The 27,871-nt window shown below is 53.5% G+C and overlaps 1 protein-coding gene across 2 annotated transcripts; it reads left to right on the top strand.

Annotated features, from left to right (window-relative positions):
• The first annotated feature begins 917 nt into the window (after positions 1–917).
• CES1 (carboxylesterase 1) lies at positions 918–24,410 on the top strand. Of its 2 annotated transcripts, none has more exons than XM_084861253.1 (14): positions 918–1,255; positions 8,055–8,259; positions 10,179–10,323; positions 11,723–11,856; positions 13,265–13,418; positions 14,856–14,966; positions 16,185–16,289; positions 18,834–18,872; positions 20,189–20,329; positions 21,767–21,847; positions 22,152–22,299; positions 23,458–23,589; positions 23,735–23,807; positions 24,079–24,410. In XM_084861253.1, coding segments are annotated over exons 2-14 (1,449 nt in total). In that variant the 5' UTR covers positions 918–1,255; positions 8,055–8,257; the 3' UTR covers positions 24,263–24,410. The 2 variants fall into 2 exon arrangements, with proteins under 2 accessions (XP_084717379.1, XP_084717378.1); XM_084861252.1 differs by lacking the exon at positions 918–1,255 and adding an exon at positions 4,028–4,473.
• The last annotated feature ends 3,461 nt before the right edge of the window (positions 24,411–27,871 follow it).

The following is a 27,871-nucleotide window of genomic DNA, read 5'->3' as shown; positions in this document are numbered from 1 at the left end:
ACTGCAGCCATTTCTTGAGCTTCAGCACACTGCCTCCTTTTGACCCTCAGATTTCTGGACAGAAATCATATTATGTTGCCGCTGCCAGATCTCTGTTGTAATCAGGCGATTGGGTTCCCTGGGTTCAGTTCAGTTCCAGGGCTGGCAGAGACGGAGCCCTGTGGGTACGCTGCCCCGGGGGTGGGCCTCAGGGCAGAGCACTGCCCTCCCCAGGTGCACACATGGGGGGTATCTGCACCCCCACTTCCAGAGACTTATCCATTTTGAATCCCTCTGTCCGGGGCTGCCTCCTCCATATGTGTCAACTTTCGCTTTCTCTGCTCAACAAATAGCGGCCATTGCTCCGGCCCCTTCTAGCTTCATCCTGCTGTTGCCTCCGTCCCCTCGGCCATTCTGTTGGTACATGGCGGCTCATGTCTTTCAAGACTTTAGTTCGTGTCCTTTAAGAAGAATTTGGGGATGGAGTGGAAATGAATGCAAGTGCTCGATCCTTCTTTATTAGAAAGTAGAGAACTTTTTTAAATGCACGTTTAAAAACAGTGTTCCGTGTGTTCCTATGTTCTTTCCCTTTCCATTGATTTTGCTAGGTGACACTGATTAACAAAATGATACAGGTGCACAATCCTACAACATATCATCTGTACCCTGTATCGTGTCCTCACCTCCCCGTGTGGGATGGGTTTTAACGGACGGCGAGCAGTTCCTGCCACAAATAGTACCCATTCAACCATGGACTTTGGTATCAGGGGTTTTGTTTTCTAGTACACAGCAAAATCAATACAGAACCGTTACATAAATGCGTTAAGGTGTGTTCGCACTCGGCCTTAAATAACCTTGCGTAACTCCGGGAATCAGCGTACTCCACTTTGCTGAACACTGAGCTTTTGTCATTCCTTTGCTTTCCATGACAAGAGCCTGATTGTGGACTCGGCCCCTGCTTGCTAGCACGGCTCTCTAGACCTTTCCTTCAGCCTTTTTAAGAATAAGAAGAGGAGAAAGAGTCCATCAGAAAAACATGTACACATGTAGGCCCAGAAAAATGAAGATTGAGCTATATTCTGGAAAGGGCTCAGCAAACTCAAATTGTTATCTGAGCGATTACAGCCACCTCATACTAAGAAGCGTTTTGTGTGTTTTCTTACCCCGAGGATTGCCAGAGTGTGCCCTGAACTGTCCCCGCCTCCCCCTGGTTGTCCTGGGCACTGAGAGATGACCAGATTTGGAGGAGCAGAAAGGAAACATGTGAAACTATGAGGTAAGGGCGGCAAAGCCACATCGTGGGGATCAGCGATCCGTAACCTCTGACCCATGCCCCAAATCCAGCCCAGCACCTTCTTTGTACAAATATGGTTTTATTGAAACACAGCCGTGCCCATCACCCTGGGGGTGCCTGAGCGGCTGTTGCTACCACAGCAGAGTTGAGCAGTTGCCACAGAGACCCTATGACCCCAAAAGTCTAGAATGCCTACTAGCTGACTCCTTACCGGGAAAGTTTGCCAACCTCCTGGTAGGTCCCGAGTGACCCTCTGGAGACCAGCACCCCAGTCCTTGTGAACAAGCAAGAAACCAACTCTGAGGTGCTGGGACTCTCGCACCGTCATTTGCCCTCATTTCACAACACACACTTACTCAGCAGGAGCTAAACTAGGAGGCCCCAGAGCCTGCCTGCTGGCGGTGGCCCATCTATGTGCCACCTGGGATGACCATCTAGGCCCACGGCGGGGGGCGGGGGGGGAGGAAGGGAGGGGGTGCAGCTCTGCTCTCCAGGCCCCACCCCCAGGCTGAAATGGGTCCTAGGGCCAGGTTGACCCCTGGGGTCACCACCTAATTACAACTCCGCCTCAAGGTCATGGAGACTGGAGAATGTAATGTGATTTGTGCCCCATGATCTGAGTGCCAACAAGGAGAGGTTCCCTGAGGCCCAATGAATTGGCTAGTGATGGTGACCCCATGGTGATCAAGCCAGGGCCTGCTGCCCTGTCCCATGGTGTGATGGTGGACAAGGTGTCCTGACTGATGTTACTAACCACCCCCCATCCACTGTTCCCATCGGGTGGCTTCTTTTTGGGTCTGCACTTTTGTAAACCAAATTAGCAGTGTTATCACTTGGATGTCCATATTCTCTTTTTATGTTTGCCGTCATTTTACTTTTTTAAAAATGCAGTGACCATCTTCCATGCTCACCTTCATTTGTGGCACGTTATCCAGGTCTTCCACTTATGGCCATGCTGTGACATTTTCTCTTTCTTTATTATTAATATATTTTATTGATCTTGTACAAAGAGGAAGAAAGAGGGAGAGAGAGTTAGAAACATCGATGGGAGAGAAACATCGATCAGCTGCCTCCTATACACCCCCTACTAGGGATGTGCCCGCATTCGATGCCCTTGACTGGAATCGAACCTGGGACCCTTTAGTCTGCAGGCCGACGCTCTATCCACTGAGCCAAACTGGTTAGGGCTGTAACATTTTCTTATTGAATTATTGTGTTTACAGTAAAAGACACTGAAGAGAAATTGCTAGTAACAGTATAGATGGTGTGCTGGCGTGGCAGAAAACGGGATGTTAATATGAAAATAACGAAGGTTCGGGAAACATTGCATGTGTTCTAGGCTCCACTGGAACATGTCACAGAGTTCTCGATTCACAGGATTTGGGTTTGGGGTAGATGGCACATGAGCCACCCACTGCCTCTCTTTCTCCAGGGAGGAACTCCCAGTGTCACCCACCTGCACCCCTGGTCTGCCGGTGCAGTGTTCTCCGCCACAAAGCCTATGCTGATCAATGCCAGTATTAATGGGCAAAGCCAAGTGAGGGCACAGTAGTACATGGGCTCACACTTGTCCAGTGCTTGCTTGAGCGCATGCTTGCCATCCACCTGTTGAGTAAATTGATGGAGATGGAGAGGTTGGGGGGCTAATTGGAGCCCCCAGGGGTGTCTTCTCTCCTAAGACTTGTCCAGCTGCTTAGGAGTGAAGGCCATTTCCTAGCCTTCACTGTACTCTCCAGATAATCCATCTCCACTTGGGAACCTGAGGGAGCTCCCCAGGGGGAAGCTCCATGTTCCCGGCCACCTCCCACAGACACATGAAACACTGCCTCTCTCTCTCTCTCTTTTTTTTCTTCATTTTTAAAATTAAGGTATTATATGTGTACATATTTTACCATTGCCCCCCTACCCCACTCCCATACATGCCCTCACCCTCAGAGTTTTGTATCCATTGGTTATGCTTATATGCATGCCCACAAGTCTTTTGGTTGATCTACCTCCCCCACCTCTTCCTAACCTTCCCGCTGTAATTTGACCTTCTGTTTGATGCGTTACTGTCTCTGTATCTATCTTTTTGTTCAGCAACACTGCCTGTCTTTCACGTGAGGCACGTGAGCCGAGCTGAGCTCCGGCTTTGGATGCCAGCCGCACCCGTCCCTTCTGCAGTGACTGTGAGCCAGGCAGGAGCGGGCCAGGCCTGCAGGTGGCTGCCCCTGCAGAATGGGGCGGTGTCCCCGGTGTGGCTGAGTAGGGGGACCAGAGGAATAATTCACCCTGGGGCTCTGTAGTTTGCCAATATAGCACCTACAGTCTTCAGAGGCTAGCAGCCAGAGGCCCGTGTGTGTGTGTGTGTGTGTGTGTGTGTGTGTGGTAGATTAGAAATAACCTCTCTGCAAGGACAGCCCAGTGTGTAGAGATATGGGTGCTCTTTGTCCGGGTGCGCTCCATGACCTATGTATTTCCCCCTAGATAAAAGATAGGAACCTCACCCCAGGGCAATCCTTTTTTTTCTTCTTTTTAATTTCTTTTCATCCTCACCCAAGGGTATCTTTCTATTGATATTTAAAGAGAGTGGAAGAGAGAGGGAGAGAAATATCCACGAGAGAGAAACACAATGATTGGCTGCCCCCTGCCTCCAAGCCAGACCGGAGGTAACTGAGGAACGTGCCCTTGACCAGAGTTGAACCCGGCACCCTTCAGCCCGCAGGCTGATGCTCTATCCACTGAGCCAAACTGGCTAGGGCCAGGACTATCTTCATAGAAGCAGTTACAAAGTCGCTCACAGAGTTTGCAGCCTGCTCCGAGGCCCCAGACCACCGCCTCCTCCTGGCCGCAGCCTTGGGAAGCTCGCTGCCGCGGAGGTTGGAGTGTCCAGGGGAGAGACTCTTATGTAACAAGTTGTTGGACAACTCAGGTAACCCGAGAGCTGTGTCCAGGCTGTTTAGGCGAAAGAGGGTCACCTCTGGGTGGGCGTGGCCTAGACGCCCTGGCAGCGCCCAGAGCGAGCCTTTGGGAGACTGGGCGCTGTGGTGCTGCTTCCTGATTAGGGCAGCCGTGGGGCGGGAGCCGAGGGGCGGGCCGCACAGCTGCACAGCTGAGGTGGAGGCTGGCACCACGGAGACCTGCACCCCAGAGCTGCTGTCCTCCCGCCATGTGGTTCTTCACTCTGGTCCTGGGCTCCCTGGCCGCTTTCACAGCTTGGGGTGAGTCCTTGTGAAATGCAAATAGCGGGGGCAGGGGGCACATTTGGAAGTCCGTGATTGGGGCCAGGCGGGGGAGCTGCCTGCGGGGCAAGCTTGTGACAGGTGCGGTTCCCAAACAGTGTGATGGGAGCGTCATCCTGAGTCTGCAGGAGACCGGGGCGGGCGGGTGGGGGGGGTGGGGGGGAGGGGAGGGGAGAGGAACCGTGGAGACCGGCAGGTGCATGGACCACCGCAATCCGCATGCCTGTGGCGAGGACCCGTGGGAGCTTGTTTATGTCCCTGCTTATTGGTCCATATATGGCCACAGCGTGGCGAGTGAGCGGTGTCGCAGCACATTAACATCGCCTCCAAGGGCTCCTGTGTCCTCGGGCAGGGTGCCTCCGCTAAAGTGGGTGCTAAAGTGGGTGGTAAAGTGGGTGCTAATGGTACACCTCCCTGGGGGGGGGGCACAGGGAGTGGGGGCGGTGCTCTCCTGAGGATGAGATGGGTTATTTCTTTGGGGACGGAGGAAGTGCCACGGGAGACTCCTTACATAAAGGGGTTGTTTCAGAGTGTCCCGTTTTAGAAGGAACTGCTGGGAGGGCCAGCAGATTGGGAGCCACTTCTCTGAGAAAATAGGTTGTTCCTCCCAGTTTCCGAGAGGAGGGAGGGGCCCCGCCACCATGATGGCCGCAGGGTGAAGCAGCCGGTACCTCCAGAGACCCAGGGAGAAGGGGATGAAGGCACGAGTCCTGATGGTGGTTGCAGGTCAGGACAAGCTGTGCACATAGCCAATGCCAGTGGCGGTTGGCAGGTTGGTAGGTTGGCAGGGATCGGGCCCTGGAGTGATAAGGGCAGGGAGATAGTGGCTGGGGCGTGAGAGCCCGGAAAGAAGCTGCTGAGGGCTGGGGCGCAGGGGACAGACTCCGGCAGGCCGGAGGGGCAGTTGGGTGACTATCTCTAGGAACTGGTTCCCTCTAAGGGGGCCCGGGCAGTCCCTCCAGCGTCAGCATGGCTGGGATGCCAGCTGATGGATCAGAACAGGAAATAAAAGACATGGTGAGGATCTGTTCTATGGGATCGCTTTGCTTTCCTGGGTCTGGAGCTAAAACACAACCGAGGCCAAAATATCGTGTCCCGAAAACTCTGTCTAAATAGTCCGTGGAGCCCCCCCTGGAGCGGCTCAGTCGGTTGAGTGTTGTCCTGTGCACTGCGAGGTTGCAGGTTTGCTACCCAGTCAGGGCACATACCTGGGTTGTGGGTTCAATCCCAGGTCAGGGTGTGTACAGGAGGCAGCCAATGGATATTTCTCACATTGATGCTTCCCTTTTTTCCTCCCTCCCTTCCTTTCTCCAAACACGTTCTCCACTGAGGATTAAAAACATTGAATCCACAGTCATTTAAACCAGGACCTTGTTCATAAGACCACTGGATGCTGACCAGTAGTCCTGAGGGCTACATCAAACATGTCAAACTCGAGGCCCACCGGTCATGAGTTTGGCATGCTTGGGCTACATGATTAAGCAAGGGAGAGGGAAGTTGAATGAGTCAAAGTGCTGGATAAGGCCAATTAGAATCAAAGAAAAAAATAAAGAATAAAGGCCAGCCCTAGCCAGTTTGGCTCAGTGGATAGAGTGTCTGCCTATGGATTGAAGGATCCTGGGTTCCATCCTAGTCAAGGGCACATGCCCAGGTTGCGGGCTCCATCCCCAGTTGGGGAGTGCAGGAGGCAGCCGATCAAAGGTCCTCTCTAATCATTGATGTTTCTCTCTCCCTTCTTTTCTGAAATCAATTAAAAAATATATTAAAAACAAATAAAGGCCAGGTGAAAGAAAATGAAGTTTCTGCATGGTTAAACTATCTCTGGCTCCTGAACCCACAGTGCTGTGGCCCTCAGTGCCCTGACAGCCCAGGCCCCACCTGGACTTTATTTTCTTTCTGGCGGCATGTGCTTGGAGAGGCCTGGGGCTGAGTGGCAGGGCAGAGTAAGAAGGGACCGAGTGGGGCATTCCCTAACTGCTGACCACCTCCTGACAAGGCCATCCCGTTTCCCTCTTTAGAAAGCCCATTCTTGGCTGCGTCCACTTCCTCCTTGTTCCCATCTGTAAAATGGGCAGACTCCTACCTACATGACAAGGCACTGGGGAAAAGACAATGGCCCAGAATGCCCATCTGATACACAGGAAATGCTCAACATGTAAACATGACCTATATAACATACATGGCAACTCTGCTGTTACCATGACTGAGTAGGTCTCCCAACTCAACCACCTGCAATGACACCACTCCTGGGTAGCTTGATGCACAAGCTTCCGAGGAAGTCCCTCTTGATGCTCATTGCAATCATTAGCAACCACAACAGGGAGAACACCCTCACGGGCCTGTGAATATGGAATTGGCTATGAATGGCCAGAGACGTGGGTGCTGTTGTGTAAGTGCCTTTGCGTAACAGTGTCTCCGTTGTCACTGGGGGGGTTTGCTAAGTCCAGATTTGATTTTCTTTTCCTGTTGTTCTGGCCACACACTTGGAGGGAGATGGTGGCTCCTGTCAGGACCCGCAGGGGAGCCGTGGGAGGCTGAGAGGCTAGGAATCGTCTCCGAAGGGGAGCCTGGAACACACTGCGGCTGCGGGGATGGGCAGGAGGAGATGGGAGGATGGGCCATCCTGCCTGCAAGTTCAGGATGGTCCGTGGCAGGTCGAACCAGCACTGATGCGGAGGCTGCAGGGGGAGGATTCAGCCCAGGGAGGGAGGGCTCTGTCTCCGCTCGGTGACCCCGCTCAGAGCCACCAGAACCTCGTCAAGCCGACCGTGTCACTCTCTCATTCTCCAGAACATTCACGGCTGCTCTGCTCCTGTACCCACCACGTAAAGCCCAGACCCCTAGCCTGGCATCCGAGGCCCTGGCAGACACAAACCTTCTCATTCCAGGATAACTTTCCACTCCCCTTAGATCGCTCAGGCCCAATGAGTCATTCTCTCTTCCTCCGGCAGGTGTTGCCTTGTGGTGTCTCTCCCCAGCCCCCCTCCATCCCCTTCCATCTCCCCTTGTTCAGTCTTCCCACAAGTCCTAGCACCAAGGTCACACCTCCATGAGGCCACCAATCAGAAGGCCTTCTTGCTCCCTCTTCCATCTCCTGTGACACCTAACGGATACCTCTCTCATCACACCCACCCCTCCCTTCTTCCTTCCCAGCAGTGGGGTCCAGTGTGCATGTATGTGACTCATTCCCCCTGCAGGGTTCAGGCTTCTAAGAAGAGGGGCTGCCTGTGGCTCCCCCTTCCATCCTGCAGCTCAGCACCAGCGCCTCAATGGGAAATTGTTTCTAGAGGCTCCTGAGCCTGGAAACCATACGTCTTGTCCGCGCCCAGCAGCTCTCCTTGCATGGATGTTTTACTTGGGGCTGTGGTTCCTCCAGTCCCCACTGGCTCCCTAGGACCCTGTGAGCTAGGAAGGCCGGATCACCTCCTCCCTCTCTGACGTGAGAAGAAATGGAGGCCTAAGACTTGGGGAGCGGGGGGAGGGACTCTTTCAGGGTCACCTGGAGTCCAGTTCCGACCTTTCACCGCGGGGGTGTCCTCATTTCCTCTCCATGCCCACAGGGCACCCGCCTTCGCCCCCGGTGGTGGGCACCGCGCAGGGCCGGGTCCTGGGGAAGTACGTCAGCCTGGAAGGATTCGCTCAGCCCGTGGCCGTCTTCCTGGGCATCCCCTTTGCCAGGCCGCCGCTGGGACCCCTGAGGTTCGCTCCTCCGCAGCCTGCAGAGCCATGGAACTACGTGAAGGACACCACCTCCTACCCGCCTATGTGAGTGTTGGCACCTTTTAGTGGAATGTTTGCCTCAAAGGGATGCGGGAAAGCGCGGAGGCACGCCTCGGAGTGGCTTCTCCGCTGTTCTGGGTCCTTAAGGAAACGGCAGATCCTTAAAAACATTCCAGAGACAGAGAAACAACAATCAGACTATCCAACCTCAGAGGGAAGGCAGGGGAGGGTGGGGGTAAAGGGGAGAGATCAACCAAAGGATTTGTATGCATGCATGTAAGCCTAACCAATGGACACAGACAACAGGGGGGTGAGGGCATGAGTGGGGGGAATGGGGGAATGAGGACACATATGTAACACCTTAATCAATAAAGAAATTTTTTTTTAAAAAAAATACATATTTCAGCCCAGCCGGTGTGGCTTGGTGGTTGAGTATCCACCTACGAACCAGGAAATCACGGTTTGATTCCCGGTCAGGGCACATGCTCCATCCCCAGTGTGTGGTGTGCAGGAGGCAGCTGGTCAATGATTCTCTCTCATCATGGATGTTTCTATCTCTCTCTCCCTCTTTCCTCCTGTCTGAAATCAATAAAAATATATTTATAAACAACAACAAATTCCAGAACTCCCACAGCATGCTAGAACCCTTTATCCATCAAGTATTTATTGAGCACCTACTGTGTGCCAGGCATGGTCTGGGTTCCTGGGCTCCATTAGTGAAGGAAACAGATATTCCTGCCTTCATGGAGCTTGTGTTCCAGCCAGGAGAGAGAGAGGATGAACAATATGCAAATTAATACATACATTATGTAATATGTTAGAAGTAGAGGTCCAGTACATGAAAATCCGTGCACTGAGGTTTCCTCAGTCCAGCCTGCCCCCTCTCACAGTCCAGGATCCCTCAGAGGTGGTCCTACTGATGATTTAGCCACAGTCTGGCCTCCCTCTGTGGGAGGCGACCGGGCCCGTCACCCTGCTGCTGCTGCTGCTGCTGCCACTGCCGGCCTCCAGCCCTCCGTGGTCCTCGCAGCCACTGGGTCTTTGTTCAGAGGACGGCCGGAAGACTTCTGGTCTATCCGGTCTAATTAGCATATTACCCTTTTATTCGTATAGATAGGATATCAAGTGCTGGCTTGGACTTTGCTATATTTAGAGAGTGGAGTGAGCCACAGGGTGTGTGGGTGGGAGTGCTTCGGGGTGTGGACCTGGCAAGGTCTCAGCTCCCAGGTGTGTCTCGTTACCTGGTCCCAAGGAGTGATCGATGCCTGACTCACTGCGAGGGATCGCCGGCTGCTCACAATCTGTTATTGGGGCAAGCGGCAGCGCTCGCCTGGGACGGATGGGCTGGCGATAAGACTCTTAGCATGTCAGGGCTGCAAGACTCTTCCGGAAACCACTCCACTCACTCAGACCTGGCAGATGAGGGCCCGGAGCGGGGAAGGGGTTCCCTCAAGGTCACCTCGGAAACCAGGGGCTGTGGCAGTTCTCCTGACCTACAAGTAGTTCACCCCTGACCTGTCACGGGCCCCACACGTCTGCTGCCATTGGAGTGAGTGGGAGTCTCCTGTGGACTCAGTCACCTGGGTTACCTGGTGGAGGCCCACGCCCTCCTCCCCCTCTCCCCCCCTCCCCCTCTTCCGTCCCCCCCCACCACACCCTCCGTGGGGGCCCAGCACAGAGCCCGGCTGTGCAGGGCGTGCGGGACGACCCTCTCCCAGGTGGGCAGCCTCCTGCCCTTGACCCGGTGCATCCGAAATTGCCAGGATGAGGAGAGGAACCAGGCCTTCTCGCTATCCATGGTCCTGGGAGGTTCCCAGGGCCCCCGCCCAGGTCTGCCCCTCATGGCTTCCTACCCGCTCAACATCTTCTCTCTCTTCTCTCTGGGAAGAGCAGCTCCCAGGCCAGGGCTCTGTGCGCGGCCCCAGCTGAACCTGAGTATCTCTCTCCTCCCTCCTCCCCGCAAGGTGCTCCCAAGATGCCGTGTCAGGCCAGGTGCTCTCGGAGCTCATTACCAACAGAAAGGAGAACATTCCTCTCAAGTTCTCCGAAGACTGCCTCTACCTGAACATCTACACGCCTGCCGACTTGAGGAGGAAGAGCAAGCTGCCGGTAAGGGGTGTGGACCGGGGAGGGGGAAGGCAGTGGCAGGGTGTGGGCCTGGCAAGTTCTCGGTTCCCATGGGTGTCTAGTTCTTCCCACCTTCTCTCATGCGAACAGAGAGTGACAGGCGTGACAATGGCTAGTGGCAAGGTCAGGAATCTGGTTCCCAGAGAAGCTGAGGCAGGCTTTCCCGTCAAGTTAGAGCTTGACAGGACCTCCCTGAGAAGGCCACACTCCACCCCTCCCTTTCAGACAGATGAGCCGGGAAGGCGGGGCCACCCAGTTGGGTTGAAGGATGGGGCAAGGGTTTTCTGGGGGGGAAAATCGAGCCAATGGGTGGTCTTTGTCAGCCGATGCTCTGACCGGTGTCCCAGGATGGCACAGAGTGTGGAAGCAGAGCCAGGGCAGTCCAGGAAGCAGTGTCCTTTGTCCTTTGTTCTTGAGCTACCGTATTTTTCGGACCATAAGACGCACCGGACCATAAGACACACCAGTTTTTAGAGAAGGGAAATGAAGAAAAAAAGATTCTGAAACAAATAGTGTCCTAAAATATTTTATGTGCATTAAAACCCAACATCACAGTCATAAACACATGTAATCAACCCTGTAAAGTAAACAGCAGCATTTAGAACCATTTTAGAGCCGGGCAAGCACACAGAGACCACACAGAGCCGGGCAAGTAAAAAAACTTTTTTTTTACAGTATATGTGTAGGCTATATTTGGACCATAAGACGCAGGGACTTTTTCCCCCCACTTCTGGGGGGGAAAAAAGTGCGTCTTATGGTCCGAAAAATACGGTAATTTCCCTTCCTCATTGTCTTTGGCTGGGGCCATGTCCCAGTGAGCCAACCTTTCCTTCATATGCAGAGGCCCAGAGACAGGCAGCTAGAAGGTGGGGGTGAGTCTGCTGGGGCCGGTCCCTGGGGTGCAAAGGGCGGGATGTGAGGAGGAGATACTATGGGGGACATGGATGCTTCTCGAGATAGTCCTTCACACACGAGAGGAACTTAATTCGCCGCACGAGAGGTGACTCATGATGCTGACATCCGAGGGCTGCCCTGGCAGAGCGTGCTGAGCGGGGTGAGGGGCCCAGGCAGGAGGAGGATGGGAGTGTTTGGCAGAAGACAACCCCCTTGGCCTTGGCCGCTCCCATGATGCTGTGCTCGGCATGAAGAGCCTTGGGAGCAGGCAGCACTGGGGCTGGAGAGACAGGCAGGGCAGCCAGGTGCATGGGTGGGGGAGGCCTGGCCCCAGCTGGGGGGTGGGGAGGAGAGTGATTGACTGCCCCACCTTTGCTGAGGGCTGAGAACAGCCTCCTTGAGTCCTGACCGACCAGACAACCCTTGGAGGTCCTTCCCAGCTCCGCTTCCTACCTGTCACCTGTGTGGCTGCTTCCTCCCTGTCCAGGTGATGGTGTGGATCCATGGAGGCGGTCTGCTGGTAGGCGGGGCATCCACCTATGACGGGCTGGCCCTCTCTGCCCATGAAAACGTGGTGGTGGTGACCATTCAGTACCGCTTGGGCCTCTGGGGATTCTTCAGGTAAGACATTGGACTCCTCCCCGCACGTTGGCCCTTGAAGGGAGAGAGGTAGGACCCCGCTCTGGTCATGTCGTGTCAGTTCCCTAGGAAGGCATCCAGATCCCTTTAGGATTGGGCTCCACACACCATCTCATTTCCCAACCACACTGGTCCACTTGCTTCTGAGCTTTTGTGTGTGCTGTTCCCTCTGCCTGGAACGCCTGTTCTGCTTGACCCACTCCTATGCATCCCGTAAGGCCCAACGCAAGCGTGCCCTCCTCTGAAATGCGCACCTCCCTCTGACCTGTGCTGCCACAGCACACCTCTGGATGGCAGCAGCACAGCTGTTACAGCGGCAGGTTCAACCCCTCACCTCTCACGGGAAAGGAAGGAAGGGCAGGCCTGGGCGGAGCTCGGGGAGTGCTTGTGGGTGATGGGACCTGTGGCTGGAGCTGGGAGATGTCAGAGCATCTGATTCCAGAGCACAGCCCTCCCAGGAGGAATGTCGGGGTCACTCGCCCCGTTTCCTTCTGCATATTTGGCACGTGCATGAGTCAAGGCTAGAGTCTCCTCCATGGAGTCTCCATGGAGACAGGAACCAGGTTCCCTTAGGAGAGAGTCACTGGTAGGTTTTCTCAGTGCACCAGCCCCAGGACCTTGGATCCTGCAATGGCTGATGGACGGGCTGGAGGTGGGATGGACACTCACTGGAAAGACCTGTAGGACTGGAGGAGGGTTAGAGGGGAGTCATGTCCCAGGATGCATTGCCTTCATTGAGACTCTTCATCTCTTTCACCTCCTGACCTGTCTCTCTGCTCCCCGTTACATTAAAACTGCTCCATCACCTCCCCACGCCTTCTCTCCTTCCAGTCTCTCCTCTCCCCACACCAGTCGGGTTTCTCCTCAGACCTGGTTTCTCCCTGGACTGGTCTGGTGGATGTCTCCAGTGAGCCACCAGCTCTGGGCCCGACCTTGGCAGCATCCACCCATGACCCCTCACACTGCTTTGAGATGCCTCCTTCTCTGGGCTGCATGGTCTACATTCACACTTGTTCACTGGACCCCGGGGTCTTTGCACATGCTCTCTCTGTCACCTAGAATTCCTTTCTTTGGATATTTGCCAGGTTCTTGTGCTCATTCCTTCAGCTCTCTATTCCAATGAGGTTGCCCCAGAGTGGCCTTCCCTCGACGTCTGATCTGAAATAAGACCCCAATGCCCACCCCTGCCTTTTCCCTGACCCTGTTTTATTTGCCCCGAGAGTGTTTTTGCTAACTGGCGCTCTATCCTTATATGTACCTGTTTATTTGTTGACAATCTATAGCGTGAGCTCCGGGTGGTTAGAGATTTTGCCTGTTTGGCTTCGGGCTCTTAGAACAGTGTTCGGCACATGGCGCATGCTCAGTAAGTCTGTTGTTCTCTTACCCACAGCACAGGCGATGAGCACTGCCCGGGGAACTGGGGCCACTTGGACCAGGTGGCCGCGCTGCGCTGGGTCCAGGAGAACATTGCCAGCTTCGGAGGGGACCCAGGCTCGGTGACCATCTTCGGAGAGTCGGCGGGAGGGGAAAGTGTCTCTGTTCTTGTAAGTGTTCCCGGGCCCGATGTGGCTGCGAAGGGGATCCCTGGCAACCTTTCTTAATGAGGCCTGGGTCCAAGGCTGGCCCTGCTCGGCACAGAAGCAGATGGAGGGAAGCTAATGGCCCAACTCTCCCCGGGAGCTGAGGGCTCAGCTAGCATCCTGGGGCCATCGTGACCGCCAGCCCCAGCCTGCAACATTCCTAACCTGGTGGAGTCCCTAATCACGTCTCCATTGGGACTCCTCTCACTCCCCTTGGGGAGCAGGGGTGGGTATAAATGATGAAGAAGAGGAGGCAACTGGGAGAGTTGGGCCGAGTGTCACTGTGGGGCCTAAAGCCAGATCTACATACGTGTCAGGAGGACACAAGCACTCACCAGGAACAGGTGGTATTGTGGTTTGTCTACACCCATGAAGGAGGGCTGCAGTCTCTGTGGATGCGGGAGGGAGCTGGGCTGGGGGAAGCCAGTGAGGGGGTAGGAATGGAGGGTGGTGTAGGCGTGGGGATGGGACAGGGGACACGGGTCACAGACACGCCTGGGAGCCTGGAGTGGGAGATGGGGTTGGAGAGGACACGGAGAGGACACGGATGAGAAGGCGCTGGGAGCTGTCTCACAGCTGAGCAGAGGATCAGCGCTGCTATTTCAAAACATGTTTGATTTCATAGTTACATACTCAGAAGGAGAAGTACAGATAAGCCCAAAGAAGAAAAGAAAGTCACCTACAATCTTATTACCCAGGGATCATCACCACTGACATGTTGACACTTATTTTCCTAGTCTTTTTTTTTTTTATGACTCACCCCATCATCTATCTACCTACCTACCTACCTACCTACCTACCTACTTATCTATCTATATACCATTTATCTATGATTTTTTTAAAAATAAACTTCTTTAACATTACAATCTAGCATAAATATTTTCCTGACCATGAAGTACTCTCCCATAATTTTATTGTTATAGTATCCCATGGTAAGAATTAAAAAGTAGCTCATTGACCCAATGCCATCATGTTGGAGCCTTGGGTCCCTTCCCGCTCTCCCCATTCTCAGCAGCGGGGCACCCCCAGACATCATCGTGTGCCCCCGGGACCACTTTCCATAGGGCGAGTTCTTAGGAATGGAAATGTAGACTAGGAACTCTGTCTTCAAAGTGTTACCAGGAACCACCAAGCTGCCTTTCAGATAGTAATTTTGATGGTTACAGTCGGTGCTTGCCACACACTTCCTGCTGCCTGTGCCCCTCGCTCTGTGTCCCTGGCTTCCTCCAGCTGAGGTTTTCTTAACAGAAACGGGGCCTCAGGGTCAGCCTGGGGACCAGGCCAGGCGAGGCCCGGTTATGTCCACTGAGCCCCGGGGGATGGGCCAGGACGGAGGTAGGGAAGCTCTTGGGGACCTCTCCTCGTGAGCCTCAACTCTCTTCATCTCCGCTCCCCTCCCAGGTGCTATCTCCCCTGGCCAAGAACCTCTTCCACCGGGCCATCTCTGAGAGCGGTGTGTCCCTCATGGCTTGCCTGGTCAAGGAGCGGAAAGACGTCAAGGCCTCGGCTCAGGTAGGTCTCACACTGGGCAGCCCTTCCCCCTCTGCTCTGCGCCCCAGGAGTCCTCAGGGGCGTCCGTTGCCATGGGGTTCAGCTGGCATGCACACATCATCACAGAAGAATGGCTGAGTGGAGGAGCAGGGAGACAGACGCCTCACCCTCCCTCCCAGTTTTGCTGCTGAGCAAACTGGGCCAGAGAGCAGATGCCCCTTGCCAAGGTCCTCAAGGCATCAGGGCAGCGGGGGGGTGGGGGTAGGGGAACCTCAGGCTCCTGACTGGCCTGCCAGCACCATCACGGTCCATGAACCACACTCCCCAGAGGGTGCCACGCTGGGCTGCCAGGCCGAGCGTGGGGAGTGGACTGTCATCATGTCTCATTTCTCTGAGGGCCTGAGTCCTGGGGACCCCTCCCCTTTGCCACCTATGGGCCTTGAGTGCTTTCTCCCCTCGGCCTTGTGACTACAGTGGGTTCCTTGAGAATTTATTCCTGAATTCATTTGTTCACTCAACAAATAATTTATTTTTATATTTTAAAAAATATATATTTTATTGATTTTTTACAGAGTGGAAGGGATAGGGACAGAGAGCTAGAAACATCGATGAGAGAGAAACATCGGCCAGCTGCCTCCTACCCACAACCACGGTACATGCCCTTCCTTCACCGGAATCGAACTTGGGACCCTCCAGTCCTCAGGCCGACGCTCTATCCACTGAGCCAAACCGGTTTCGGCTCAACAAATAATTTTCTTAATATGCATATTTTTTTATTAATTTGAGATGAAGAGAAAGAGAGAGAGAGAGACATCAATGACAAGAGAATCATTGATCAGCTACCTTCTGCAGGCCCCTCACCGGGGATCAAGCCTGCATCCCAGGCATGTGCCCTGACTGGGAATCAAACTGTGACCTCCTGGTTCATAAGTCAACTCTTACCCACTGAGCCATCTGGGTGCCATGCCCTAAAGCCCACTGCAGGCTGTCCCTCTTCAGACATCCAGCTGTGAGATCCTTTGGCCCATTTTAAGAGAGAGAAGGAAACAGACAGAAGCCATGTAATTGGCATGACTGAGGCCCAGGACCCACACCTGCTGGTCTGGAGAATGTCTGGCCCCGCCTCCCCACCCTCCGCCTCCCACTTTGCCTTCAGAAGTTGAGGTTGGGCTAGAACATCTGCTGGTTGACGGGAGGGACATGGCTCTTGAATGCTGCTGTCCCCTGTGGTCTCTGCAGCAAATCGCTACCGTTGCCGGCTGTAAAACCACCACCTCGGCGGCCATGGTGCACTGCCTGCGCCAGAAGTCGGAGGACGAGCTCCTGGAGTTGATGCTGAAGATGGTAGGTGCCGCCCTTCTCCTGCCACACAGGGTCCCCCGCCAGGTGAACTTGGCCCAGGCTTTATCCTCTCAGCTGCCCCCTTGTCCCAGAAACTCTGCCTGGGACAGGGTCTCCCCTCTCAGGAGTAATGGCACCCCTCAACCTAAATAGGGGATTTCTTTTCTTCTCTTTTATTAGGAAATATCTGAAATGTTAGCAAAGTCAAAAACTAACATAGTGATAAATAGTGTAATAATCCTCCAGCTCGGTCAAGAATGGGGCCATTCTTGTTTCCAGAGATAATTTTTTGAAAGAAATTAGACACTATTTAGTCCTAGAGACAACTACCATCCTGAATATGAGGAGGGGGATATCAAGAACAAAAATTTCAGAAAGGTTGTCAAAATGTTTCTTGGTTAATTTGGGAATCATCAGTTATAACCCAGTGGTGGCCCAATTTTCTAGATTTTTCTGAGCCCCTCCCTCATTGTGTTCCTAGGCTAACCATCCATCCATTCATTATCTTATTATCTATTTATCCCTCCACAAATATATCCAATTCATCAGTATTTTTTTCTCATCCTAATATCAATCTATTCATAGCTTACATTTATTATCAATCATTCATGCATCATCCAGCCACCATATATCTTTACTTCACCATCCATCCCTCTAAAACCAATGATCCATTTATCATGTATATACTATTTATCACCCATTTATCCACTCAACCATCCAGTGTACCCATACTCCATGTATTGACCAAATCCATCCATCTATCAGTTTATCTATTCATCTGTCCATCCATCCATCCATCCACCAGTGTGGTGGGAGGGAGTACAGAGAAGATTATAGTCAGCAGGGATAACTCACAGAGGAGGTGACATTTGCGGATTGAAGGGTGGCTATGGAATGGGTCATTACCGGGAAGCTACAGTGGGACAGATACCCAGAGAATACAGCGTCTTAAGCCAATGGAAACTCTTCCCTTTTTTTCGGGGAAGGGGTGAGTAAGAGCCCAAAAGTAACTCGAGTCCCTGGACTTGCTGTTTGGACCCTGTGGGCTTCCAGAGACATTCCTGGGCTCCCAGGGCAGGCTTTTCACACGGAACTCCGCTCTGTGTCCGTGGCTTGAACCCAGGGTGGCCTTAGGGCTTGGTTCCCCATTTCTCAGACTCAAAAAAGGTGACCAGTGTTTTGAAAGAATTAACACACAGTTGTTTTCTGGGGCCTAGAAAGAGACACATTTATTCCATGTAGCACAAGAGGATCCAGCTTGTAATGTGCTAAGGGGGGAGGACTGGTAACTTGAGGAAAACTCAGAGAACCAATGTTACCCTTCTAAGATTTCCTGGGATCATGTGGCAGTCTTCCCATGTTTATCCACTCTCCCAAAACACACACACACACACACACACACACACACACTATCAATATCTTGCCTGTAGTGTAGAACTATCTCCACTAATAAAAGAGAAACATGCTAATTGACCATACCTTTGCAAGACCCACCAGCCAATCAGGAGTGGGTATGCAAATTAACCCTAACAAAGATGTTGGGTAAATTTGCATATGCAGATGCCAAGCAGCTGGGAACAGGGCAGGATGCTTGTGTTGTTGCCATGGCAGAAAGGCAGCTCCAGCCAGAGCAAAGGTGGTGTCGGCAGCCAGGGGAAGAAAGGCCCATTCTTGCACAAATTTTAGTGCATCTAGCCTCTAGTACAACCCATAATGAAGGGACCCCGCTGGTTAATTTCTACCTACTAGTCAGACCTGTTAGCTACAGTATAGTGTTACAACCAGCACAGTAGTGGCAAGACTACACAGAGAGAAGCATGGGGTGGGGTGAGTTTCAGTGAGATTATATGAGTGAGGACTTTTCAGGTTCAAGATGGGAAAACTCTCTGCAAAGTGTCTTGAGCAGAAAAAGGAATGTGTTGTAACAGAATCTTTAGATGACTGAAAAGGTCAGGAGTAGATGGCTTCGGGCCTGGCTGGACCCAGACACACATGGATTCTTTAGACTCTGTCTCTACCCCTCAACGTTTGCCTCTCAGTGTTGATTTACTCTCAGGCAGGTTTGTTCCCTGGGGAGGTTCAAGGCCACAACAGCACTCTAGTCTGGACATATATCCGATCTGCTTAGAAACCCCCTTTCCCATTAATTCTAGCAAGAGTTTTGGGGTAAACTCTATTGGCACCATGCCAATCCATGAGCCAGTCTCTGTGGTCAGGAAGATGGAGCGGGTCTTCTAATAGATGTCTGGACTCATGGAATGAGGATGAGGGAGGCGGCCCCCTTAAAAAACTGGGGTGTTGTTGCCTGGGGAACAAGAAGGGGAAATGGAGGGAGGGCAGGGCAGGCACACACAACAGACATCCTCTCCAGAGTCCCCCTCCCCCACCCAGAGCTAGACCCTGAGCTCATGCCCAGGGGAGCCAAAGGCCTGCCCGCTTCCTCTTGGCCAGTCGGGGATGCACCCGGAGGGAGAAGCGGATACCTTTGGCGGGCAGCTTTCCCCTGGGAAGCCTCCTCACCCACACCCTCTGCCTTTGTTTCCACAGAATTTTTTCACTCTTGATTTACATGGAGACCCCAAAGAGGTAAGGACCTTTGGTTTCTGGATGACACATTTCAACTCCGATTAACGATGAATGAGAGACTTCTCCCTGTGGATGCATAGTCACTCCTTGTGTTAATATATGGCTGAGGCCCAGGGAGGGGCAGTGACTTGCCTGGGGAACACAGCCAAGAGGACCAGCTGTCCGACCAGAACCTGTTCCTATGACTCCCAGTCCAGTGCTCTTAGCCACTAACTTTGTGTCTCCTGGGCCCAGTCTACACCCATTCTTCCTTTCCTTCCTTCCTTCTTCCTTCCTTTCTTTTCCTATTTCTTTCTTTCTATTTTTTTTTTGGTAGTTTTAAAATATATATATTGAATATATATATTGATTTCAAAGAGGAAGGGAGAGGAGAGTGAGAGAGAGAGAGAGAGAAGCATCAATGATAAGAGAGAATCATTGATCAGCTGCCTCCTGCACGTCCCACACTGGGGAGTGAGCCTGCAACTTGGGCACATGCCCTGACTGGGAATCCAACCGTGATCTCCTGGTTCATAGGTTGATGCTCAACCACTGAGCCAGGCTGACCTGGCACTACACCCTTTCTTGTTTTCATTTCCTGCCCCCTCTGCTTTCTCTCTGGGGCAGTGGCACTTACCCTAGAAGGTGTCTTAAAGATTGAATGAAACGCATTCAGTCATTCAGCAAAGATTTCATTAGCACTGAGTACTATGTGCCAAGACCCAAGTTTGAGCCTGTGTGTGTGTGGGGGGGGTGGGGGGGGAGGTGAGGGAAGAGGATGGGATAGACCAGAGACACAGGCCAAGAAAGCAGACACACCCCTGGCCCTCTAGGAGTGAGGAGAGAGTACAGTAAACAAAGAAAATATGGAGTGTGTTTGATGATGGCTAGCGTTACAGAGATAAAGAAACTGGGAACCGGGGATGGAGTTTGCTGGTGGTTTGAGTGTACATAGTGGGATTTGGGAGCCGTGGCTCAGGGTCCACTAACTCGGAGTCCACAGTGACTTTACAGAGCATAGCCACCGTGAATAATGAGAATGGACTGTCATGAGAGAGATAACATCATAGATATACATAAACTTCAAGCTGAAATTTTTATACAAAATACAAATATAAGCATAATATTTTTACATATTTCAATTTGAGGGAGATTCCTCCCAAACCCCCTATCACCTGTTGGGGTCACAGACTTAGCTGCTTTGTTAGGACTTGAGCTCTGTGCCACTGCTCACAGGCACACAGGTGTGTGGTGCTGGCCGTGCTCGGACGAGCTGAGAGAAGGATGGGGATGTGACCAGGGAGGGCAGCATGGACCCTGTTCTGTCCTCTTCCCAGAGCCATCCCTTCCTGACCTCTGTGGTTGATGGAGTGCTGCTGCCCAAGATGCCGGAGAAGCTTCTGGCTGAAAAGCAGTTAAACTCCGTTCCGTACATCGTCGGAATCAACCAGCAAGAGTTCGGCTGGATCATTCCAACGGTGAGTCTGCGTGGGCCTCTTAGACTCACCTCCGTGCCCTGGCCCTCAGCCTCCCATCTCTGGTCGCAGGATCTCTTCCTTCTCCAGACCCAGCTCTGGGTCCAGGGCAGCTGTTTCCTCTGTACGAGTTGAGATTTCCATGGAAACCTTCTCTGGGATGACCCAAAGGACAGCTGGGTGGTGAAATCCTGGGGCCCCACTCTCCCAAACTCTGACTGTCTCCAGTCTAAGAACCTTGGAATGTCGGGGCTGGTAGAATTATTGTGCATATGGGGAAACTGAGGTCTGGGAAGGAGAGGAGCTCAGGAGTAAGGCCTGGGGCCCTGCAGCCTCTCCCCTTGGGCTCAGTGCTTCCCAGTTTCTCCATAAATCCCCAGGCATTGTTCTTAGTCATCCAATTAGAAGGAGTCAGAGGAGCTTTCTTCCTCTTGTGGTAAAATTGACTTCTAAATGTTAGGAAGGGCTTTCCCTTCTGTCGAAGGGAAAAATAAAGCCTGATACCAGTGGAAGCAGTAGGAACAGGTTTCATTCAGTTATATTATTGCAGCAGCGGTAAGATCCAGTGTGAACTCCACTCAAACCCTGAAGGGCAAGGCTGGAGCCATGTAAAGGCTGCCATGCAGGGAAATGGGATGGCCATGAGACCAGGCCCCCTGGATTTGTGAAGTGGCACTTCTCTGGAGGAGAAGCACACCTCTCCTATGTGTATGTCAGCAGGCAGGGGTGCCAGTTGAAGCAAGATTCCCACTGAAGTTAGGGACCAAGAGAGAGAGAGAGCAGAGTTATCCCCTGCGAGTCTGCGTTTTGGAGGGACAGCTCCCAGGTCCTTGAGTGACAGCGTGGGTGATAGATGATCAGCTCTAAGGGCAGAAACAGGCTTTGGCTGGATCAAACAGTGCCTTCTCCTGGCAGCACAGGGCCTTCTCAGGGGGCTGGGATCAGTCACCTGGGGCCCAGCCTGCGCTGCAGGGAGTGGTGTTAGAGTTTGGCCAAGGCTCTTAGTGTGGAGGTTTGGATGGGATAGTTATGTGCAGAGCTGTTGTACACTTCTCACTTGAGCCTGGTCTCGAGGGTTACACCGAAGGACCAAAGCCATCATGACAGGATGGGGCTTCCTCGGTCATCGTAGATGCCCGGGGTATTTGTGAGGTCAGTGTCGTCCCCCAGAGCTCTGTCCTTCAACACTAGCTTGCATTCTACGGCAGAGGGCTGAGTTGGAGTCACTTAACGTTTGCTTCATCTTCTTCTCGCTCCTTGGGTTTCTGGATGTAAGGCCCTTTCATTCATCAATTTTACCCAACTCATCAGAGACCATCAAGACATGACAAGACCATCAAGACATGCCTCACAGCCTGCGTTGGTCTGGTTGTTTGGTCAGTTTGGTACTTCCCATTGGTTCCCAAATGAGTCACGACCGCCAACCCATTGTTTCAACAGATGATGGGTTACCCGATCTCTGAAGGCAAGCTGGACCAGAAGTCGGCCACGTCACTCTTGTGGAAGTCCTTCCCCCTCGTTGTAAGGGTCCAGGGAATTCCTAGGGCGGGCTGAGACCCAAGGAGGGACAGGGGATTGCCCCAGGTCACTGGGCAACTAAATGGCAGAATGAAGACGGGGGCCAGAGGGCTTTCTTCCCATGTTTGGCCTTTCCCACACTGCCACGGGGGGGTGGGGGGAGAGGGTTTGCCCAGGACTTGAGAGCATCAGTGTGGACACTGGGGAGGGGGGGGAGCAGTTTGCACAGCCTTGCTCACTGGCAGGAGAAGCTGTGCCACTCGACCAGGGTGGTGGTCACTTTCCTTTCACTCTTGGTCCATTTCAGAACATCCCTGAGGCGCTGACTCCCGCGGTCATTGAGAAGTATTTAGGAGGGATCGACGACCCTGTCAAAAACAAAGACCAGTTCTCGGAGTTGATGGCAGATTTGGTATTTGGTGTCCCAGCTGTGACCTTGGCCCGTGGCCACAGAGGTGAGTCCCAGAGACTGGACAGGAAGGGACACCAACCCCACCCACTTCGCTGTCTGTCTGTCCTGCCCACCTCTCAGCATAGATATATCTGTGCAACCAGCTGAGGGTCAGGCCTCTGAGGCTGGTTCCCTGTGGCCTGGGGTGGGGGCACTGCCCTGTTTTGATTTCTGCTCGACGCAGACTCTGAGGAAAGGATCCAAATGCAACTAGTTTGTTTGGAGGGGATCCGAGGGGCACCAGGAGAGGAGTGGAGAAGTGGCGTGGGAAGGAGAGGGAGCCAGGCTGGCTGCACGGCCAAGCCCATGTGCACTGTGGGCACCTGGAGCCGGTGCTCGGGGGCCCAGCAGAAGACATGTCTCAGGGTCATCCTGAGCGACGAGGGAGCTGGGGTACTTAGCTCCCAACTGCACGAGTCGTTGGTTAAAGGCTCTTCCCAAGGGGGTGGCTCATTCCCTAGGGCTCCTGCCTGCTGTACGTACTAGCAGAGTGGTATCTGCTGGCTGGAGCCCTCAGGCAAAGAGCTCCAGATGCTGGAGGTGAAGCCGGGCTGGCGTGCCCAGAAGTAGGGTCCGGTGAGGCACCGACAGCGTCTGCCACAGGGGCTCCTCACCCGGAGCGGTGGGATCTGTGGGGCTAGATGGCTGACCTTGGAAGATTCCCAAGGTCAGAGCCAGTGGAGCTGGGGGAGGAGTGGAACCAAGCATAGGATCAGGAGGGTGGCCTGGGACTAACAAAGCCCAAAGAGGGGGGATGAGCAGAGGCAGGTGGCCTGGAGAATATCCACGTCTGTGGTTAGCCCTCGTCCATCCCTGTGTGCGTGGCGTCTACCGTGGGACCTTCTGGCACTGACCCAGGGCGGTGTGGGTGGGGTGTGAGGTCAGCGACAGGTGAACTCACCTGGAGAGGAAGTGTTCCTTCTGGTCCTTCCTTTTCTAGGAGTCCCCCTTCCCCCAGTCTTCAGGCCAAGACCCTTTTCAGAATCTCAGTTCTCTGTTATGCTGATAACACACGTGTGGGACACTGTCCAGCACACTGCTGGCACCCGCGTGGGCAGCTGCTATTCATCTTATTGTCTCATGCTCAGGACCCCCGGAGGCCTTGACACCACCCAGGCGTGGGACAGGTAAAATGAACCGCGTGTCAATCCTGTCTTCTCAGATGCCGGTGCCCCCACCTACATGTATGAGTTTCGGTACCGCCCAAGCTTCTCGCCAGACAAGAGGCCCAAGACGGTGGTAGGAGACCATGGGGACGAGATCTTCTCAGTCTTCGGGGCTCCGTTTTTAAAAGGTGATGGCCCTCGGAGGTCTGGGGGCGGGGGTGGGGAGGTGGGGGCTCAGATTCTGGATTTCCAACAAGCACTCCAGTGGCATGGCTGCTGCCGGCCCACGGCCACACGTGGAATAGCCAAGCCTTTTCCTCTTCTTCCCTCCAGACGGCGCCTCGGAAGAGGAGACCAAACTCAGCAAGATGGTGATGAGATTCTGGGCCAACTTTGCTCGGAGCGGGTGAGCGGCCGGAGCAGGGATGGGGAGGGGCAGGGCGTATGTGTCGGGAGGGGAGCTTCTGACACGGAGGGGCAAGCTGCTGGCCCTGAGACCTCTGACATGGGGTTCTCCCAGGGACAGGCTTCCCAGGAGGTGGGGAGGCCCCTGTCTCTGGAGTCTTTGGGGGGAGCTGAAGCTGGGGATCCCTGCACCTCGCTGGGAGTTGTTGGGAACACACAGTAGCTTTGGGGCTTTTCTATTTGATTGTTTTGTGTTTTCTTTCTGTTCCCAGGAACCCCAACGGGGAGGGGCTGCCGCACTGGCCCGCGTATGACCAGCAGGAAGGGTACCTGCAGATCGGCGCCACCACCCGGGTGGCCCAGAAGCTGAAAGATGAGGAGGTGGCGTTCTTCACCAAGCTCCTTGCCGAGGACAGAGCCAGGAAGTCACCCCAAGCGGAGCACATGGAGCTGTGAAGGATCTGGGGGGACTTAGGGGACATTCCACAGGGGGTGTTTCTGGCCGGAAAGGTACCTTATTCCTGGCGGGGTGGACAGAGACCGCGGAGGGGGAGCCTCCATACCTGTAGCCTTCATTTTGGAAAGAATGTTCCTTAGGTGACCACGTCAGTGTCTGTGTCTTGGGTTGGAGACTGCCCATCCTCCTGGCGGATGGTTGGGGTAGTCACACTGTCACTCAGGAGGGCTTCTCTGCTCTGCTCCATGGAGAACGCCCTCAGGCAGAGTGTTACAGTGCCTGTGTGTGTGTGTGTGTGTGTGTATGAGTGTGAGTGTATGTGTATGTGTGTATGTGAGTGTGAGTGTATGAGTGTGTATGTGTGTGTGTGAGAGTGTGTGTGTATATATGTGAGAATGTGTGTGAGTGTGTGAGTGTGTGTGTGTGAGTGTGAATTTGTATATGTGAGTGTGTGTGCATGAGTGTGTGTGTGTGTGTATGTGTATGAGTGTGAGTGAGTGTATGTGTATGTGTGTGAGTGTGAGTGTATGAGTGTGTGAGTATGTGTGTGTGTGAGAGAGAGTGTGTATGTGTGTGTGTATGTATGTGAGAGAGAATGTGTGTGAGTGTGTGTGTGTGTGGTGTATATGTGTGTGTGAGTGTGTGTGTGTGTGTGTGTGAGTGTGAATTTGTATATGTGAGTGTGTGTGTGTGTATGTGTATGAGTGTGTGTGTGTGTGGGGGGGGCAGTGAGCATAGAGGGGACATGAGCCAAGCACTGGCAGTGTCTCCTACCGAATTCAAGCTAGAAGAGCAGCCGGGTGGCCCCTTGACCACCTCACACATGGACACAGGAGCCCAGAGAGGGCAGGAAGCAGGCTCCCTGCCGCCCAGAAGGCATTGTCCCAACTCCTGGAGCCGACCTGAGGCCTCCTTCCTCTAAGAGGGGGCGCTCTCTACCACACTGCCTGGACACCCCCAGATTGACCTCCTCTGTACGGGAAGGGCTGTTCTCTCAATCATACTCCAGGGGTCTTCAAACTACGGCCCGCGGGCCACATGCGGCCCGCAGAGGAGTCTGATCCGGCCCGCCAGGTTTTTTGGGCAGTGAGCGCAGCCGAGGTGTTACAGTAGGAATTAGTAGTTCATATAGTCCGGCCCTCCAGCTCTCTGAGGGACCGTGATCTGGCCCCCACTTTCAAAAGTTTGAGGACCCCTGCTCTACAGTCTGCCCCTCAGCATCTGCCCACAGCTGCCCTCCACGCTCCCCAAGCTCGAGGGTGTGAAACCAGCTCTTTCAAACATGCATCGCCCTCATTCCGGGAGCTGCAGAGGCCTGCGGCTTTGGGCAGAGGCATGGAGAGGGGGTGCCCTTCGAGAACCCTCCATCTGGGGGTAGCCATCACACCCAGCCCCGGGGGACAGGTCCAGCCTATCCACAGCCCACGTCACCTCTCCATCTTCTGACAAGCCAGGAGGAGGGAGGTGGTTATTTTGTTAGTCCTCACCAGAGGATATTTTTCCATTGATTTTTTTTGAGAGAGAGAGAATGGAAGGGAGAGGGGGACAGAGAGAAACATCAATGTGAAAGTGACTCATCAATGGGTTGCCTCCCACACATTCCCTGACCAGGGCTGGGGATCAAGCCTGCAACCGAGGTACGTGCCCTTGACGGGAATCAAACCCGGGACCTTCAGTCCATGGGCCCATGATCTATCCACTGAGCCAAACTGCCTAGGGCAGGGAGGGTGGTTATCTTCATCAGATAGGGCTCCTTGGGAGGAATGCCCTCCCCAAGGTCACACAGCTGGCACAGCCTAGCATATCTGCAGGAACAGGGGTCTGTTTTCAGATCCTGTGGCTGCCAGCTCACCTGTGCCCACCTGTACGCTGGCACCAGGCATGGGAAGGAAGGAATGTTAGCTGGTGACCAGAAGCTTGGCTGTTCAACTATGGGCTCCTCAGGGTCAGGACCAAGGTCAGATTCACTTTCATGGTCCCCCCAGCAAGTGATTGGCAGATAGGAGGCCGGTCGGTATCTCGTCACAAGGTGGGGGTGACAGCAGCCTCCGGTAATCTGGTGATTATACCTTTGAATGCTGGAATAATATAGTAACTGAGATTGTGTCTTCATAATACATTTTCATAATAATTCAAAGAATCCTCATAGCAACCCTAGGCCCGAGAAAACTCAACTAGTAAGGGACAGATTAGACCAGCTACATAATTGGTTGTGCAAAAATAAAACTACAAAAAAACACCCTTATTGTAAAAAATATTAAGATGGCTACAAGCAGAGTAATAAAGCAACAGAGGAGCCCTTCTGAGCAAGAGGGTCCCCGTGTGACTGCTGGGGCCCTGGAGACAGAGCTGGGACATGAACCTGGGCAGTCTGGCTCCAGAGCCTGAGTCCTTAAGTGCAGAGCTATCCTTTCTTCCCACACTGGGCATAGGTTAAAAATCCTCACCCGGGCTCGTCTCTAAAGTCAAGGCCAGAGGCACCATTTGGCTGAGGGTGATCCTCTGCTGCCCTCTTGTGTTCAGCATCCAGATAGCCACACCTGCTTCAGGGGTGGAGCCAGGACTGCAACTCCAGAGGAGACCAAGACTCCCAGCAAAGTGCCTAGATAGCAGTGACTGCCTGTTAGGATTTCGATCCTACTCCACTACATGCACCTGATCAAGCTTTGTTTACTTGCAGCCTATAGCACTTGGGCACGTGGGGCCACGTGTTCGGACCACAGGTTCAAGCTTACAACCACAGCTGTTGGCTATCACTGTGCTGGGAGGGTGAGGGTGAGGGCTATGGCTAGGGCTAGGGTTAGGTTTAGGGCTAGGGTTAGGGTTTGGGTTAGGGTTAGGGTTAGGGCTAGGGTTAGGGTTAGGGCTAGGGCTAGGGTTAGGGGTATGGTTAAGGCACAAGGTTGGGTTAAGGTTAGGGCTAAGGCTAGAGCTAGGACTAGCATTGGGATTAGGGCAGTTAGAAGGAGTCTGAACCCTGGTGGCTTTCTAAGTATCTCCGGGCCATCTCAGGCTCCGGGGCATGTCCTGGCTCAGGCCTCACTGAAGATCTTCTCCAGAACCAAGGACACCTCGTCATCCTAACATAGACACGTTTAATTGTGCTACACCGGCACGGCCAAGGGTGAGCCTGAGTGGGGGCGGCTGAAAGGCTTAGAAAAGGCAGACAAGAGAATGAAAGCTGGGTCTCGGTGGGCTGCTGTTTCCTGAGAGACAGCACGGATGCCCACCAGCTATGTCTTTATTTTACAGCTGGATTTCCACCAGGCCACGTAAGGGCGTGATCAAGATGTTTACAACATTCTCATGAGTTTGGATCCTACTCAACTACATGCACCTGATCAAGCTTTGTTTACTTGCAGCCTGTATCCCTTGGGCACGTGGGGCCACGTGTCCGGACCACAGGTTCAAGCTGACAACCACAGCTGTTGGCTATAACGGTGCTGGGCGGGCTCTGCCCTCCAGGCTGGGACTTGCACGTGGCCATGAGAGGACTGTACCCTCTCATCAGTCCAAGGCTTGAACCTGCTCAAACACCGTAGCCATGCCCCACATGTAATCATCTTGCTTCTTGGCACAGAGCCCAGATGGAGCCTCTCTCTGGCAGA

The sequence above is a fragment of the Pipistrellus hanaki genome, assembly GCF_964339955.1.
Source record: "Pipistrellus hanaki genome assembly, chromosome: 15".
Taxonomy (NCBI): Eukaryota; Metazoa; Chordata; class Mammalia; order Chiroptera; family Vespertilionidae; genus Pipistrellus; species Pipistrellus hanaki.
The sequence above is the reverse complement of the archived record's forward strand: the minus strand, read 5'-3'. Positions and strand labels throughout refer to the sequence as shown.